Source organism: Siniperca chuatsi, linkage group LG6 (assembly GCF_020085105.1).
Source record: "Siniperca chuatsi isolate FFG_IHB_CAS linkage group LG6, ASM2008510v1, whole genome shotgun sequence".
Lineage (NCBI taxonomy): Eukaryota > Metazoa > Chordata > Actinopteri > Centrarchiformes > Sinipercidae > Siniperca > Siniperca chuatsi.
In genome coordinates, this window is record NC_058047.1 from 31,294,269 (window position 1) to 31,311,641 (window position 17,373).

The 17,373-nt window shown below is 39.1% G+C and overlaps 2 protein-coding genes across 24 annotated transcripts in view; both read right to left on the bottom strand.

The window, feature by feature from the left end:
- kdm4aa (lysine (K)-specific demethylase 4A, genome duplicate a) overlaps positions 1–452 on the bottom strand; it is a 32,623-nt gene extending 32,171 nt beyond the window's left edge. For 3 of the 5 annotated variants that reach the window (XM_044200704.1, XM_044200705.1, XM_044200701.1), the window contains exon 1: positions 301–450. The gene's annotated coding sequence lies outside the window, so the exon portion shown is untranslated. Of the gene's footprint in view, positions 1–300 lie in introns of all 5 variants that reach the window. The other 2 variants (XM_044200703.1, XM_044200706.1) reach the window with 2 other exon arrangements.
- Positions 453–3,266: 2,814 nt separating this feature from the next.
- The window catches only part of ptprfa (protein tyrosine phosphatase receptor type Fa), a 437,857-nt gene continuing 423,750 nt past the window's right edge, over positions 3,267–17,373 (bottom strand). For 18 of the 19 annotated variants that reach the window (XM_044200710.1, XM_044200712.1, XM_044200711.1 and 15 more), the window contains 5 exons: positions 15,155–15,281; positions 11,923–12,048; positions 10,346–10,500; positions 8,724–8,859; positions 3,267–4,351 (listed from right to left, as the gene is read on the bottom strand). In XM_044200710.1, coding sequence (XP_044056645.1) covers positions 4,283–4,351; positions 8,724–8,859; positions 10,346–10,500; positions 11,923–12,048; positions 15,155–15,281 — 613 coding nt within the window. In that variant the 3' untranslated portion in view covers positions 3,267–4,282. The remainder of the gene's footprint in view (positions 4,352–8,723; positions 8,860–10,345; positions 10,501–11,922; positions 12,049–15,154; positions 15,282–17,373) is intronic. The other variant, XM_044200720.1, reaches the window with a different exon arrangement.

Here is a 17,373-nt window from a genome sequence, read left to right on the forward strand (position 1 = left end):
TCTCGGGAATGAAAAGTGTAGTCAACAAAAACCAAACAACTGTCATATTCAGAAGTAAACAGCAAGCAACCAACATTTACAAACAATGTGAGTCACCCTGTAAAACCGGATAATACTTTACTGAAAGCAGCAAGTGTGTAACGTTAACGGACTCAGAGATCTGACAGCTGCCTCCGCTCTCAGCTAACGCTAACCAACTAGCAAACATGGCTTGTTGCTGATCGTCAGTTTCTTGTGCACAAACTTAGAGTTACTCCTACTTTCCTACAAACAAACTCATTCTAAAGTGTCAAACATTACCTTACACACGCTGAAATGTTGACGAGTTATTTTCTCAGATCACAGGTAGTAGAGTAGAAATACAGACATCATCAGTCCGGGGAGCAAAGACAGTCCTCCATTATTCCAGTGACGCATGCCCAGTGTGTGCTTTGTGTTTGTTTACATGGAGCTCAGCGGGAGGTGCTTCCGTAGTCCCCCAGCCAATCACAACGCCTCTTTTCCAGCCCAAGCCTCATACAGTTTGTGTTTCAACTGCAGAAAGCTGAGCTGATTAATAATGCTGCACTAGGATTTCCCAGTCTGTCAGAGATTACAAAACACACTTTGGGAGACATTGCCATATGTTATTTTACTGTATCTAAAGTCCCTTAGTCAAAATATATATGTATGTATGAAGCTATGTAATATTAATATATACACAGTAATTTAGAGCCGTATTCAGACCTCCAATTATTAAATCTGATTCTAACTATCAAACTATTTTCCAAGTAGGGACTGCATGAATAAGATGAATTACTGTGATGATCATCGCTGTGTGACACAGCAGAGGCCGTCAGCCATATGTTGTTCGAAGCCTTAATAATGCCTCACATCTTAGTTTATAGTGAAAATGTCTACCATTAAAATGACTTACCACAGTTCACAGAGTTATATCTGCCTTCAAGAACTCCTTTGTCCCCCTGTGTATCAAAGCCCTAAATAGCAAGCTAGCCAGAGCCTAATGCTGCTTTCTATCATAACTGTACACATGTACGTTTTATCATGACGTGTTGATGAGGGGCTCCTACATATTATGTACACTACTTTGATGAATGCAGGTGTGTTGTATGACGGGCAGTGTGCAATTTGTTGGTTGGTAGCAGTCTGTGCATGTACTGTATGTATGCACTAGGCTATTTTGTATCTTTTAACAGCAGACACTGTATGTGTCCAAAACAAATTTCCTTCGGAACAATAAAGTCCATATTATCTAATCTTATATGCTGTGGCCTTCACAGTCACCAGATCTCAACCCACCTGAACACCTACTGTATGGGAGATTCGGGAGCGACATGTTAGACAGCACTCTCCACCATCATCAAAACACCAAAGAAGGGAATATATTTTGGGAGAATGCTGTTCATCCCTGCAGTAGGGTTCCACACATTTGGAGGATCTATGAAAAGGCGTATTCAGAACCATGGCTGCGACTGTAGAAATACCAAGGTCAGGAGACTTTTTGACAGGCCACCAAAGAAAGAACGTATTTATTAACTATTTATTAACTGTTAAAACATATGCTCTGCAAATGTTATCTCATTACAGTGTGTGACAGTCTAAATGTCAAGTCAACTAAGTTTTTTATATAGCTCCTAAAAATGTGCACACCACGTTTCACAGAGCTAAGAAGTGAAAAAAATCCACCACTTTTATATTAAAAACCCAATTATTCAACTTTATTAACATCAATGCTTTCAAGACATTTTTCTCTGCTTTTTATTAACAAATAGAAAACAGATCATGTATACAACAGATGGGACCCCTACAGCACAACTCTGTGAAATGAATCCGTTTTGTGGTCCAGTTCATCCAAAGCCACCTCACTTTGTCATCTCATCCAGTGAAAACCAGCGATCCACCACTGAACATTGATGCTGCTCTCAGTTACAAGTCTGTCTGTCCACAGCAGTGATAAAGTAGTTGAGCTGTAATATATTATGTGATCCAGTGTATCTGCTTGTGTGTCCTGTCTATGTAAAGCCATGTATGCACACAGAAAGGTGCAGACCATAAGATGAGTGGGAAAGTCAGAAATGTGTGGGGATCACAAATTCACATCCCTCTGTGATGTCAGAGTCATGTTGGGTGCAGTATCTGTGGTCCATGATGTAATGGTGACCTGTCCATACTCACTTTGCTTGACCACAACTGGGCTATTTTTGTATCAACACAGTGTCTGGAAATTTTGTGAAATGTGTGAGCACTGAAAACCAGATTGCATGAATCTTAGAAGAAGTTAGACACATTTCAGCTAAACTAAGCAAACGTTTAAGTAACTAACAGAATTCTAACCTTAAAAAAATCTGTCTGGCTGAGAGCAAGCTAAGGGTAAGTTTGGGATTTTGTTTATTTTTTATACGACCTAATAGTGCCCCCACATTCCTAAATGTCCTCCAATCCCACAGTTAAATTCTGCTGTGAACTGTGTTGGGTTTAAAAGCATCAGCAGGTCAAACATTTGGGGTTTTAGGATGTTGATAGCCATAGCTTACAACAAAATCAGGGAGCATACACTGAAAATTCCAGTGATATTCTAAATTTTTCCTATGTCAAGAAATCCCATGTGCACACCCAAACAACAATGAATGTATCTATTGATGAGTACTGTGTGTTTATCAAACCCTGATGGATCTTCTTCCTCTGAGCCGCAGAGCTCCACTGTTGTCCAGAAACTATTAAAAGCCATCAGCGAGCCACACTGTTGCACTGGGTGACATGTTCCTTCATCACCATGAACACACACACTGGAGTTTATTCTGACTCCGCCCCACACACACCGTCCTGCTGCCCCAAACACTCACTACAGCACCACATGTGGATTCATCCGCCGCTGGAAATAGTCCCCAACAGATGCACTGTTTCCTCCAATTTGAGTAACGTTTGCTAAAAACTAGAGTGCCAACATGTTATAGGAAATGACTGAACCTTTTTTTAAATTTAAACTATATATTTTTGAGCCATTTTTAAAAAAATTATGTTTTCTGTAGGAACAAATGGGCTTGGTGCTGAGAGCCACAGACAGGGTAGGGAAGTCAGAAAGTATTGAAAGACGTTGTTGGTTTTGGTGTGTTCATGGGACTTGTTGACAGTAAGAAAATCTAGATTAAAGCCAGCCTTATCCTTTAAGGTTGAGCAACTAAACCAGCTGGATTAAAGTTCAGCAATGAGTCTAATGCTCTCAGTAGAAAACATCTTGTCATAAATTGGGGTGTTGGAGTTCTTGCCAGGTGTCATAATGGATTTATTTTCTTTTTTCATGCCTGAAGCATGTGATCAGCATTTATCATCACACTTACTTCACAAAAAATCTCACGAGCAGTCCGTCTGTGTTTAGTCTACCTGAGTCCACCTTAAGAGGGGATGTGAAAACTACGGTGCACACAACCTTTCCAACAGCTTTATATTTCTTTTGTTGGAAGTCTCTAGATCTCTGAAGGCTTTGAGAAAATTTGTCAACAATTATTGACAAGAATCTCTGTACATGCTAACAGTTGTTCGGATCTTAATAGTCTTTGCATGTTTATAGCCATAGGTTTATCTCATAATGTAGTTATGTAGTTTGCAAACTTTATCTGTTTATTTGATCTGGTAGATATCCTCATCATCATTCTGTTGGATGTCGAGAGAGGAAGTCAAACCCACATTTCCCCCTAAATAAGACGAACTGAGTAATGCTAACATTAGAATATCATATCTATGGTACAAAATAAAATTATTAGCAGCTGTGAGTATATGCTCTCCAGTATTAATAACTTGGAGTGTGTTGAAAATACATGTCCTTTGTGCTAATAAAAATAATAAAAAGATAAGCAAATAATACATATAATAACTAGTGTAAGAGATTACAAAATAAATTCTAAATATTCATAACAAACATAGTAATAATGAATATAAATGAAAATAGCATAAAAATTGTTTTTGCTATTAGGAGGAGGCAGAAATTGGGGAGTGATGGGATTATTCTATCAAGAATCAGAATGAGGTATGACTACAAGTCTTTCAGGGTTGGTTTTGGGGAAGTTTTGGTGTGGGGTCTGTGGCAGAGTCATGGCACCAGTCCAGGAGAAGGTCATCTGGTCCCCTCTCCTATCTCCTCTAATCTCCCCTGTTTCCTGCTGTGGTCACCTCCTCCTCAGTCCTCCTCATAGCCTCCTCATCAGGCCGCACGGACTGATGGAGCTGAGTGGATATGGCTCGAAGGAGACACCAAACTCTTCTGAGGGTGTCTTTCTGGGTGGGGTTATGTTGCATAGTGATCAAAGCTTCCCAGGTACTCCAGAGCAGCCCGGTAGCACAGTTGGTACTGGTCCTAGTGACAAAAACAATATTTTGGTCAGTTTGTAAGTGGGAAGTCAGAATTAAAGCTTAAAGTGATAACTAAAGAATGAACGGTCACAGGTAGGACATATGTTTGCATTTGCGGGGCTGCAGCAGCTGGAAATGTAAAAATGTTGCAAACTTACAAAGTTACTACCTCAAAGTGCAGTGGTGGAATGTACTTTCAGTACATTTACTTAAAATTCATTTTTTGGCCACTTGGGGGCAAAGGAAACAAGCTGTGAACACAACATATTATGAATGTTTAAGCTGATATGACAAACTTGTAAGCAAAAAGCTTCCTATTTACACATCCAGCATAGCAACATTAGCATTCATTTGAAGTCAGGTTTTTTGCTCTCCTTTTAACTCCGATTTGGTCTCCACCAACTCCTGAGAAACATATCTGCTCTTTAGCTGCTAAATGCTCCACTACGCTCACCAGCTAGTTGCTAACTGTGTCTGCCTGCTGTTTGCTGCTGAGCAGGTACAGTAGTGTACAGTGGCTTTATCAGAGCGTTTTCACTGAAAACAGCTGCCTGCTGCGAAGCTGAAAACAACGCTGTGACAGCGGTGACACTGAACCGAAACATAACCGAAACAATGAGCTAATAAGCTCTGTAGAGCTGAGGAGAGCTGCAGAGTTGGTGATAATTCTCTGTGGGTTCTTCACTACAAGTGACCCCTTTCACACACACAAGTACTGCAGTCACGTAATCAGAGAAGTCAGAAACACACTTCTGCTGATACAGGCTGATGTTCTGTTTTACCCTGATATGAGTAAAATGGACATTAATTGATATACCATGCTTAATTAATGTTATAGAAAGAATGCAAAGTTTATTTCAACATGCTGATTTTGATAAAGAACAGTAGAGACGCTGTTAATAAGAACTGTTCTTTATGTGAAGACATTAATATAATGTTTATACAAAGTATGGTTCAAACTATTATTACTATTGACAAAACTATTATGTGTGATAATTTGGGATACAGTTTCATTAGTGTAAGTCCTTGCTCTCAACTCTAATGACATTTCAAACAATATTTTAAACTGAGTTCTTGTTGTCTTAACCTTAATATTAATCAATTAAACATGCCTAAGGTTACTTAATGTTGGGTATTAGCCTATTATGATGTGTTATAATAGCCTCATTCTGTCCTCACTGCACTTCTTGTAGCCTCAGTGGTGTGTTTAGACTCTTTGAACATCTAAGGAAACAGGAAATGTGAATATGCATCTACACAACAATTCATTTATCATGGCTGGTAAGAAGAGAATGCTGAATCCCACAAGCCCGCAGAGCGCATGTGTGCCTCTGCTGCTCAGGATAATATCCTGTTTTATTCAGAAAAGTGTGTAGTACCTTCCAGCAACTGGGGAGACTAAGCTTTAACCTGGGAGAATTAAACTTGCAGTCTAATAGACTTTAATAATTCTTTAGGAAAGTAATAAGGGCAGGGTAGATCTAGTGGGAGTGGAGTAAGTTTCACCCCGTGAACAAACACCCCCACCCCCCGAAGATTACAAAAACAAGAGGAAGGCTCCTGACCAGGCTCTTTTCATCCTTGTCTCTTCAAGACCTTTTCATCTTCAGCAGACCTGTGACAGACCTTCCTCCCTTTAGCCTGTGCGCAAAAAGAGGTGGGGGCAGCTGACTTCAACCGACCCGCAGAGGAACCGAAGGCGCACAGAATATGTTGGAAAATGCCGATATCCAACAACTTTGAAAGACAGAAGTCTGTACAATGACAAACTCTTGATAATTGTAACTTACTTTCCATAGGACAGAGACGCATTGCCTAGCATCGCAGCAATGTGTGTGCACGCTACATGCGGTGTGTAAACTGTTCAGTCTCTCCTTTGCTTTAAGATGAGATAAAATAAGATTAGGCCTGCACGATATGAGGAAAATCTGCGATGTGCGATAACTTAGTTCAATATTGCGATGACGATATGACTTGCGATAAATAAACAAATACTGAAGTGTGCATATTAGCTACACAGTTACTATGTCAATCTGGTTGTCTTTAAATTCAGAACAGGATTGGAATCGAATATTTTAAATATAACTAAATTTTTCTAGAGCAGTAAAAGTAAAGCTTACTTCAGCAAAGGCACTATATAAACTCAATGATGTCTCACTGGAAACAAATCTAAAATGTCAATACAAGAAATCATATTCCTGACATTAAAGTACAGAGCAAAGTTTAGAAAGAATGAAGAACTCAGACCTCAGTCAGTATCAGTCCCTCCTCCTGTCCTCTGTCCTCCCCCCTCTGCTGCTGCTGTGATCCACCTGCAGGTACAGCTGGTACAGGGAGGAGGGGCTGGTTTGTCTCAGCCAGCAGCTAAGTTTACACGAAGTTGCCAATTTTAAGGTACGCGGCAAACTAAGCTAAACAGTACATACAGACGGCTTCGTTTTAGCTTGTTTGTAACAATTCGCTGTTAGCCGAGCTAGCGCGCTGTGCTTGAGACTGCAGACAGAGCAGATTCAAATATCGCTTCCTACATGTTTACATGTTTAGGCTTGTTGAACAGGTGTCTTTTACTCGCGGAGGTTTTATTGCACTTACAGTACCGAGTGTAGTTGTCCTCGACGCGAGTCATCTTCGAGTTATCTTCCTTCACTGTCTCCACCATGGCTCTGCTGGCCGCTGTGCGCGCGCATGTGTGTGTGTGTGTGTGTGTGTGTGTGTGGAGGAGCTCAGTCAGACTGATATATCAGCTATTTTACAGCTGTGAATTTGAAAATGACAGCAGCAGGGCCACAGAGAATGCCCCGCCCCCCCGTGCTGAGAGTCTAACAAACAAAACTAGCCACTGCATGTAGTCACACAAACGTGCTAACTCTGGAAATAGTCAATAAAACGCCCTTTGTTGACTTTGCAAGTCTCTGAAGGAGACATCGTTTGTGTCCGGTTTACCGTTTGTAACGCTTGACGACGGATTACTACATGTGAAAGCTTTCTCTCTCTGTGATCTTTAGACTCTTTGGAACAATTGAAGCCCTCCCCATGAATCTGTGATCCGTATTGGCTAAACAGTGGGTCAGTGTGTCGGTGCACTTTTACCCTGGCAAAACGCTTTTGTTGACCAGTTGTTTGTTTATTTGTAGTTAGTTTACGATGCCGAAAGCAAACCAAAAGTCGCAGTATACCGTGGAAGAAGCCTTGGAGCTTATTACCAGAGAAAGTGATGTGTCTGAGGACATATCTGACTCTCAGCAGCATCGACTCCACAGTGGATGATCATATCTAGGTAATTCTGACAACTGGAAAAGAAACTTCCAATGCTTAGCTTTCAGGAATCTCAACCACTTGCCTGTAGTCATAAGGGTTCAAGAACAGTAACCATTTTATTTTGGGTATGTCATTTTCAGCCTTGTCTTCAGAAATAGGACGGCTAGCGAAGGGGTTTGTCCACTTAGTGGTTTCCTGTGTTTACACAAGTTAATACCACTGGCCAAAATAATCCTTCACTGTATCGTCTGGTCTCAAATGGTCCTCATTTCATTCATTAACGGTTCGTCGCTGTGTTCGTATCATTCATTCATGGTTGCATTTATCTGTTCATTTGTGTGTCTTGTAGTTATTAGTTGTGTGTGTGTGTCTAGTAGTTATAGTTGTGTGTGTGTAGTTAGAAGCGTAGTTAATAAACTTTTCATTTATAAAAGAGCTTGATCAGCCTATGTGGTTTGTTTGTCTGAAATATTCCGGTCCACAGTACATTAGAAAAAAAGATATTTGATTTTATTATTTCTTTTGCGCATTTAAGTGTGAATTGGCTGAAAGGTCTTCTGGACTGGTGCATTCAAGTGCAATCATATACTGTGGAAAAATAGCAAAATATTGTGTGTATGTTTTTGTGTTTGTATGTACATGTATGTTGGCGCATATTATTTAACGGAACAAAATGCCATCTCCAATCCTGATTAACTATCCTGCAACTGCTGTACCTAAATACTAAAATACTACATCATGAAGTCTTTTTAAAATAAGGTGAAAACCTTCAACCCTATGGTGGATGCTACACTATCACATGACCTAACCCCCCCTCACCCATCACTATGAGTCAACAGCCACAAATAAACTGTCAGCCTGTGAGAAACACTGCATCAACCACAGCACGATGATTACTTACTAACACTTTTAACATCTCATTTGTCAGTACAAGCCCATTCTCATATTTTCTTGGTATGCTTTTCTGCTGTGTTTTTTCTCACACATTCAGCTTAACATGCTGGAATTTTCAGTTGTGCTATGTTTTCCCCACTATGCTCTACTCTTGTTGACATGGCATTTTCGTCCGTCTTCGTTTATGTCGTGTTCCTCGTGCCTCCAGCAGCCGTGTGTCATACCTCTGTCTGCACCATGGCTGGCCTCTGAGTTCGGAGCGTCTTGACGGTCTGGAAGAGGTCGACCACGCCCTCGTACCTCATCCTCTCCAGGACAATGCTCAGGGTGATGAACACACCAGCCCGCCCAACACCAGCACTGGTGGACACACACATTATTAGACACTCATTACAAAAATGTGTAATTGGTAAAGAGTCCGGTCTAGACCTGCTCTATAGGAAAAGCGCAATGAGATAACGTCTGTTATGAATAGGCGCTATATAAATAAAATTGAATTGAATTGAAAAAATGTCACCATGTTCATCACACACATACAGTATACATCTGTAGGACAAACCAAATCATGCCAGAAAACAGGAACCTGAGAGTAACACATGGAGTCACCACTTTGATAGCTGCTTATGTTCTATAAAGTTATGTCCCGATAAAATCAGAACTTCAGAAAATCTCCACAGGATCTTGACAAGCTAACTCAACTGGTGTGTAAGTGTATTTGTCCATTCTGTCAAACACTCTTCTGACTATTCTGTAAGGTTTAAACGAACTCAGGATAATAACCAAATAGCTGCACATAGATGCCTGAAAATGCTCTTCCAAGAGGACTGCAGTGGCGTTTGAAAGGAGTACGCTCAAAACTCAAGGGATTATGGGAATAAGGAGATGGATGTTGAAACCTAATAGCCAGGCAAATAGATCCAATACAACAGTCTAATAATACACTGTGTCAAAGAGGAGTTTATCCAACTCTATGAGAGGCTGCAGTTTGTGGTATTGTTATATTGGATTGCATTATATAATAAGGTGTTTCATTTTCTTTCAAAAATATTTATATATTATATGTAAGTATAAGTATATAAGTATTGAAATATAACAGACATACATTTCTTTAAACATCACCTCTGAATACCCACTGACATCAAACCCACCTCACACACCCATAACTAAACAACAGTAATAAAATAAAGATATAGATGAATTGGTCAATGACTCATATTAGAAAATACCATAATCAATAAAACAGATGTACATCTATAGTAACAATGTAATATACAATGAAAATGTAACTTCATTTTCATAATAAATTATAAAGGTTTGACTGATTTCCACTGTGTCTTCATAAATCTATACATCCAACACCTGACATACACAGAGTTGGCTTCTTAGTCAAGGACACATCAAGCAACTAAATGAAGTGAACAACATGTTGGAAACACCCTTCAGTATAATGCAGTCCACCATCACTACTGCAGCCTCCGAAATCATCCATCAACTCCTCTCTGAATCAGAGTCAACAACAATTAAAAGTCCCTCAGTCTATCCAGGCATTTCTTCCTGTGTTCTTCACATGGTATTTTATAACGCAGACCACAGACCAGCCTGGTGGCACTGGAATTACGAGTTGTTTGGCAGTGACTCCTGGTTACCAAATCTTTGTCCAATAAACAAGCCAGTGCCTCTGAAATGCATACATGCAACAAAGTCAACCTTAACATTAGGAAAAAACAAAAAAACATAGATGTGATGTCGAATCTCTCTCTCTCTCTCACACACACACACACACACACACACACACACACACACACACACACACACACACACACACACGAACACATACTGTAGTTACCTGCAGTGCACAGTGATTGGTCCATCTTGTCCAAATTGCTCCTTAGTTTTATGGACTTGGCCGATGAAGTCGATGAATCCCTCCCCAGTTTTTGGCACTCCTTGCTCTGGCCAGTCAGTGAACTGAAACTGCCTGATGGTCCTTGACTGACCATCCTGATGAACACACAGGAAGAGGGAGACAGATACTGTAAGTAACTCACACACAAATCTACAAATATGCAGTAGAGATCAGTGTTGGGGGTTGCACATTACCAAGGAGTAAGTTATTACTATAATTACTATTACTTTTCCCTCTAAATCTAGGTGTTAGCGGTCCAATTTCAGTGCATAACACAGATTTGAGTTTTCTTTGACCTCTAAGCCATTTTGTTTTAAATTATCGTTTTGATTTGGAAAATAGGCACACATATACATGAAAATAGCTGGTACAGTTTCCCATAATTTTAAATTTAATTGGGAAGAAAAGAAAGTGAAATATATGTATTCATATTTACCAATCCAATGTTCCTTAAACAAGAAATAACCAAACTTTGTATCTAAGGAGCCAAGGGGAATTCATGGAATTTCTTCCCTAAACAGTGCCCAGCATTTTCAAACTTAACCTGTCTTAAAACAAATGCTAATTTTTCCATCACTGTCAACCATCAGTTTCTCTTTTTATGCAACTCCATGTAAATGTGTTTTTACTTCCAGTTAACGTAATTCTACATGTATTTACCATGAACCATGAAGAGCAACCCTGTGTCTTACCAAGGTACAGTGTCTCAAAGCAAGTGTATCCTTATATCCTTACATTTTTCTAAATATTTCCCTATTATCTTGTGTTCTACAAGATTACCAACATAAAGTGGGATTTTTGCTGCGGTAATAAAAAAAGTGATATATTTCCACCCGAATTCTCTCCATACTGCAAAAAGCATGTTTTCTATAGTTGTTTAAATGTTTTACATTCCTCCAATTATAATGTAAAACTTTCCTCCTTTTCCCACTTCTGCTTATGTTTAATGTATTAACCCCAGTTAGCATTGTACAACTTTGAGATATTGGTGTGACCTGGATCTGATCTGACCTATTGGCAAGTATATAGACCTTCAAAATATCATAATCTGTCTTATCTACCTTCAAGTCTTCCACTTTGACTGTAGTGGGGCTAGAGGCAGGTCACTGTCTAAATGAGATCATATTAAAGCCTCTGTGTGTACAACTTTAACGTGATTATGGCAGCTTTGAATTTCTACTGATAAAAAAAAGGAGTCAATCCTGGTGAAAGTTGGTGCAGTCTACATGTTGCTTTGAGTCTATTCTTCTCAGTGTTCCTGGGTCAGGTCCATGGAAGGGAGGGGGAGTAACGGCGTCTGGCACAGTGTCTTTTTTTGGTGATGCTACCACTAGGAGTCGCAAAATGCTAAACAGACACAGATGGAAAGTGCCACTCTGCCAGCACAAACATACTGTTACAAAAATAGCGCCCTAAGTGATGTTGATGTCCTTTCCAATTAAAATGAGCTGAGCCGAAGCCATCTTCCTGCTGCTGCCTCATGCAACAGCAGCAAAGCTTCGCTGAGGAGAACCTACCCTGGCATCTGTCACTTTGAACTCTCTCAGGATGTACTGAGGCATGTTGTACTCAGCCATAGGGTCCACAACAAAGTACTGGTAGCGTGCAGAGCGCTCGGCAGGCCAGTACTGATGGCACTTTTCCTAAAGAACGGAGAGAGGAGATGTATCTCAACATGTGGATGTAATCAGGATATCCGACTTTTTGAGTTTTGCCTGGAATAGTCAATGAGACCAATATAAACCCACTATAATTACTGTAGAAAGCTGGTCAAAAATGAAGCAACCGATTAATGTGGTGAAATGGGCAGTCACTGTTAAGGGAAAAGTAGTTTAGTGAAGGCAGGGTCAGGTTCACCTGCTAGGGCAAAAATATGCTGTTGGGCCCCTATTGACCACCACCACCTCTCTCCCTCTTTGCATTGTGTATAAACCCTGTCGCCTCCATAAAAAAATAAAATAACCAGTACTCCTATGCTACCTGACTCCAGGTTTTCTGTGCGTCAATTGGTTTGTGGTAATTTGACTACATTTTATTTTGAAACACAGTGAACTGGGGGTTGTTGGGGCCCCTGGGTGTCTGGGACCCCAGGGAAGCTGCCCACCCATGTTCTGGTGGTAATCCAGCCTTGGCTAAGTGAGATAAATGTACTGTATATGTGATATTTACATGTGATATGTGTATATGGGCAAAGGGGATATACAGAAAAATAAGGTCTCAATTACCATGTTTAATAAGAAGTTGTAATCAGTTATGACATATTATTTTAAAACCATGTAATTTATGGAGTAAAGATGGCAGAAGCACCTTGCTTTGGTTTGTTTGAGTTGAGTTGTGATTGACAGAAGGTGGGGCCCAATGTATGAGCTAATTAGGTTACCTGATTTAACCTCACAGGTTAAATCAGAAGTCACTAGCCTGGGCATTATCCTAGACTCAGACTTTAACTTTAAATCCCACATAAAGAAAGTGACCAAAGCAGCTTTCTTTCATTAAAGAAATACTGCAAAGGTACAGCCGTTCCTATGCCAACAAGATGCTGAAAAACTTGTTCATGTATGCATCTGAAGTAGATTACACTACTGTAATGCTCTTTTCACTGGTCTAATTCTTTGTCGTTTTATAATCCTTCACAACCTCTTAGATCCTCTGCTGCCGTTTTTAAAATACAAACTATAACACAAATAAGAAAATTGGCAGCTCAGCCTTTTTTTTAACATTGCACCAAAACTTTAGAATTCCTTACCCAAAGCTATAAGAGAATCAAGCTCTGTGAACATTTTTAAACGACAATTAAAAACATACTCATTCAACATTGCTTTTAACTAAACTGTCACTCTTCCTTTGTTTTATTCTTATTGTTTACATATTTTATTGTTCTTGTGCCTTTCATATATTCTGTTGTTCGTAGCATACCTGTTCTTGTTCCTGTATTTGCTGCCTCTTTTGATTGCTTGGTTTTATTGTGCTGTTTTAATTTGCCTGTTTTTGTTTTTTCTCGTTTCTTCATTTTATTGTAAAGTACTTTGAGTTACACTGCCTGTATGAACGGTGCTATATACAGTGGTGTGAAAAAGTGTTGTCCCCTTCCTGATTTCTTATTTTTTTGCATGTTTGTCACACTTAAATGTTTCAGATCAGCAAACAAATTTAAATATTAGTCAGAGATAACACAAGTAAACACAAAATGCAGTTTTTAAATGAAGGTTGTTATTATTAAGGGAAAACAAAATCCAAACCTACATGGCCCTGTGTGAAATAGTGATTGCCCCCTAAACCTAATAACTGGTTGCTCCACCCTTAGCAGCAACAACTGCAATCAGGAGTTTGCGATAACTCACAATGAGTCTTTTACAGCGCTGTGGAGGAGTTTTGGCCCACTCATCTTTGCAGAATTGTTGTAATTCAGCCACATTGGAGGGTTTTCGAGCATGAACTGCCTTTTTAAGGTCATGCCACAGCATCTCAATAGGATTCAGGTCAGGACTTTGACTAGGCCGCTCTAAAGTCTTCATTTTGTTTTTCTTCAGCCATTCAGCATATGTGTTTACATGTGACCACATGTTCATTGTATGTATTGCATCTATCTGTATATCATTCATGTGAGACACAAGCATGGGCAGGCTGTGAACATTCTTTTTCCCTTGGGACAATAAAGACTATTTGCCTAATGAGCCTGATAGATATGGTGATAATGGTTAGAAAACACATTTAAATGTGCGTAGGGATAGCTAAATTAAAACATTAGCCAAAAATTCAAATTTCAATGGAATAATCTTAAAATGTATTATTAAGTGTTACAAATATAAGTATATAAAAATATATTTTGATTGTTCTCAAAAGTGTGCTATGATTTCTCTACTCAAACTGTGTGACATGCTGATTTTGTAGTTACAGTATTAATGATATGAAAGTAATACAACTTAAAATATACTTCACAACACAAACTATATTAAAACACTCTTAAGTTATAATTGGCTGAATTTAAATACACTATTTTGTACTTAAGATGGACATACTGAAAAATAACTTCATTGAAATTACACTTTCAGGTATGATAGTTACATATTCAAAGTATATTGAACTACTAATTCTAAATGTATATCAAAAATTGTTCAAAATATATTAGGTAATATAATTTAAGTTTAAGTTTACACAAAGCACATGCTAAAAAACAAACTACTTAAATACACTTAGTTACAATTTAATGGTATCTCAAAATAGCACAGTGTAATCTAAGCATAAGAAGTTAAGTATATGTTAAGTGGTACTAATTATATTATATATATCCTGACTACACATCAAGTATCAAAATAGTATCAAAAATAGCACACTAAGCATATTTATCGTGAGTGCACATGGAAGTATACTTAGTATACTAAAAGTAATCTTTTTTACAAGGAACAACTGCAAAAGGGTATCTGCAGGTACTGGAAAATGCCTTGAGCTTTTTAAATGCCAGGTTTAGCAAACTTTAGATGCATTTCATATTGCCCCTAAAATCATGTTCAATCATGCAAACAAGTAATGATTTTAATTACATTTTCTTTCCCTGGGAAACTTCAACATTTGTATTCTGAATTAGCACATTTACATGACTTTTTATCAAAAGTGTCGTATATCTAAAAATTGTACTTTTTTAAAAAACTTTTTGATATGATTTAAGGCTTTAATTTTAGTCAGTTTGATTTAATACTGTTTTATAATTAATGACATGACATGATATATGGCATGATCATGATGTGTTACCCGTCCCATCTCGCGGAGTTTGCTGAGCATGACTACAATGGTGGAGTTGTGTTCCCACAGCATTCTCCAGAAGTCCTCTGTGGTCTCAGCTAACGGGCCCTGCGTGGCCATGTATGCTTTCTGCTGCCTGCAAAATGGAACAGAGACACATCTGTGTTTACTCCTAAGGGTTCTAGCAGCACTGCTGTTATTTACATTCCATTTCAATTTTCATCCTCCTCAGCCCTCGCTGTGGTTCTGGTGCAGAATTTCATTTTACTGTAATAAAACTATAGGTGATGGCAGATAAATGATGCTGTGGTCATCAAAACGCTTTAACATACTGTTGTTTAGTTGGTTTTGCCCAGGCTGTGATTGGATGAGTTTCATTTGTGGACATGCATGGCCGGATGAACCTGCTAGGGTGCCCAAGGGCAAAAATGAGCTGAGGGCCCCTATTGTCCCCCTTTCCTCTTGCTCTCTGTCAGCGTTGCCAGATTTGACTAACACCAAACAGGCCGATCATTCCCAATCGTCATAGAAGTAGCCCATTTTTTCAAAATTTCCATTTAGGAGAGAGTTTTTTCGTCCATGTGAGACATATCAAGGTAAACCCAGATTATCACAAGCTGCGCAAAACATCTTTTACCTGCCCAATAAAATACAAAGTAACAAAATTGGGAGGAAGACCACCCAATCTGCCAACACTGTAGCTATCAATACAATGAACAAGGTAGAATACATATGGCATCTTAATAATGTTTCATACTTAAATTAAATGAAATTAAATGGCAGCAATACACCTTTGCTGTTGTGTCCATTAGTTTGTGATCATTTAAATAACTGTAAAATTGGGAATACACGCCATTTAAACACAATATCAACCAAATAATAAAGGTGTTAAAACTACATTTTTACACGCAGGACCGTCTTAAGGGGCCCTGCGTTTTCTTGTAAACAAACAAAGGTTATGTGTTACTCACTAAAATGCATTCTACGTATCCTTGAGCCATAACAAATGTGTTGAATGCATTTCCTTCCTCATAAAACATTTGCAAAGCCAAGTTTTTAAGTATTTTAAATCCAGCATTGTTTACATCCATAGGTACTTGCTAGCAGTCTTCTTCTTCTCTGCCTTACTGGCACATTGCATCATGAATCTTGGCATGTTACCGCCATCTGTTGATCAGTGGAGTTGTGTGAAACCATTCTCAGAGCTGTGTATTGCGTCACCCGAGCGCATGCATGTGCATCCTCGTGCATGAGATAAACAAAATGGAAAACTCAAAGAAAAAAAAGGTCCATAGAGCAACAAGAGGTCAAAAACTCCCCCGGGAACCTTTAAGGTCTTGATCATGTCAATTGATAATGTACTTTAGTGATGCATATTCCCAAACAATTAACCAAAATATCAAAAACCAACTGCTTATTTCAAAAGATGCAATCTCTCCATAATATACATCTACCTATAATGTACATTAAGAATTACTGTCACACATATTCACAGTATGTGATCCTGCAAATATATTGCAAAAATAAAAATGAGTTCATTCAGTTTAGCTGGATTTACCATTCAATTAATAACTTTTAGTTCCAGGCAATGACATCCCACAACTGTTGAATGAACCTCTCAGGTGTTAAATATTTAATTTTACACACCCCCTTAAAGTAAATTTGACTCAGTCAGCTGTTGCTAATGTGTGCACTGATATTTAAATGGTTTTGCTTGAACACAGACACTTTTTAACAGCACTGTTAAAATGACAGATGCCAGCACAGCTGCTCAGCCAGGCTGCGGGCGATCCACTGGAGCACTTACAGGACTTGCCCACTGGTGGGCAGTGTTGAAGCATGCAGCAGAGGGCTTGGGTAATTCTCTCGAGCTCGGGTGCCTGAATGCCAGTGCAGCACACATACTGAGTGCTGTTATCTGTATACATCAGTGCTCTATCATTTGGGTGAGCCAGCGATGGCTGGAGGCACTGTTGTTTTTGTCCACCCCTGTCCTGCTCTCAGGTTTACCTGCAGCAAGCACTGGAACTGCTATTTGAATACTTCACAATAATACAACAACCAAATATAACATAGGAACCAAAATGTTGTCCCCTTACCTGCTGCCTGTTCTGGCTCTGCTGAATGATTAGAGGAAATCTGACCAGCAGCAGCTGATCGTGGATGTTTGGCTGAGTTTGTTTAAGGTCAGATGTGGGAGATTGAATATGAGAAGTGCATCATTACTG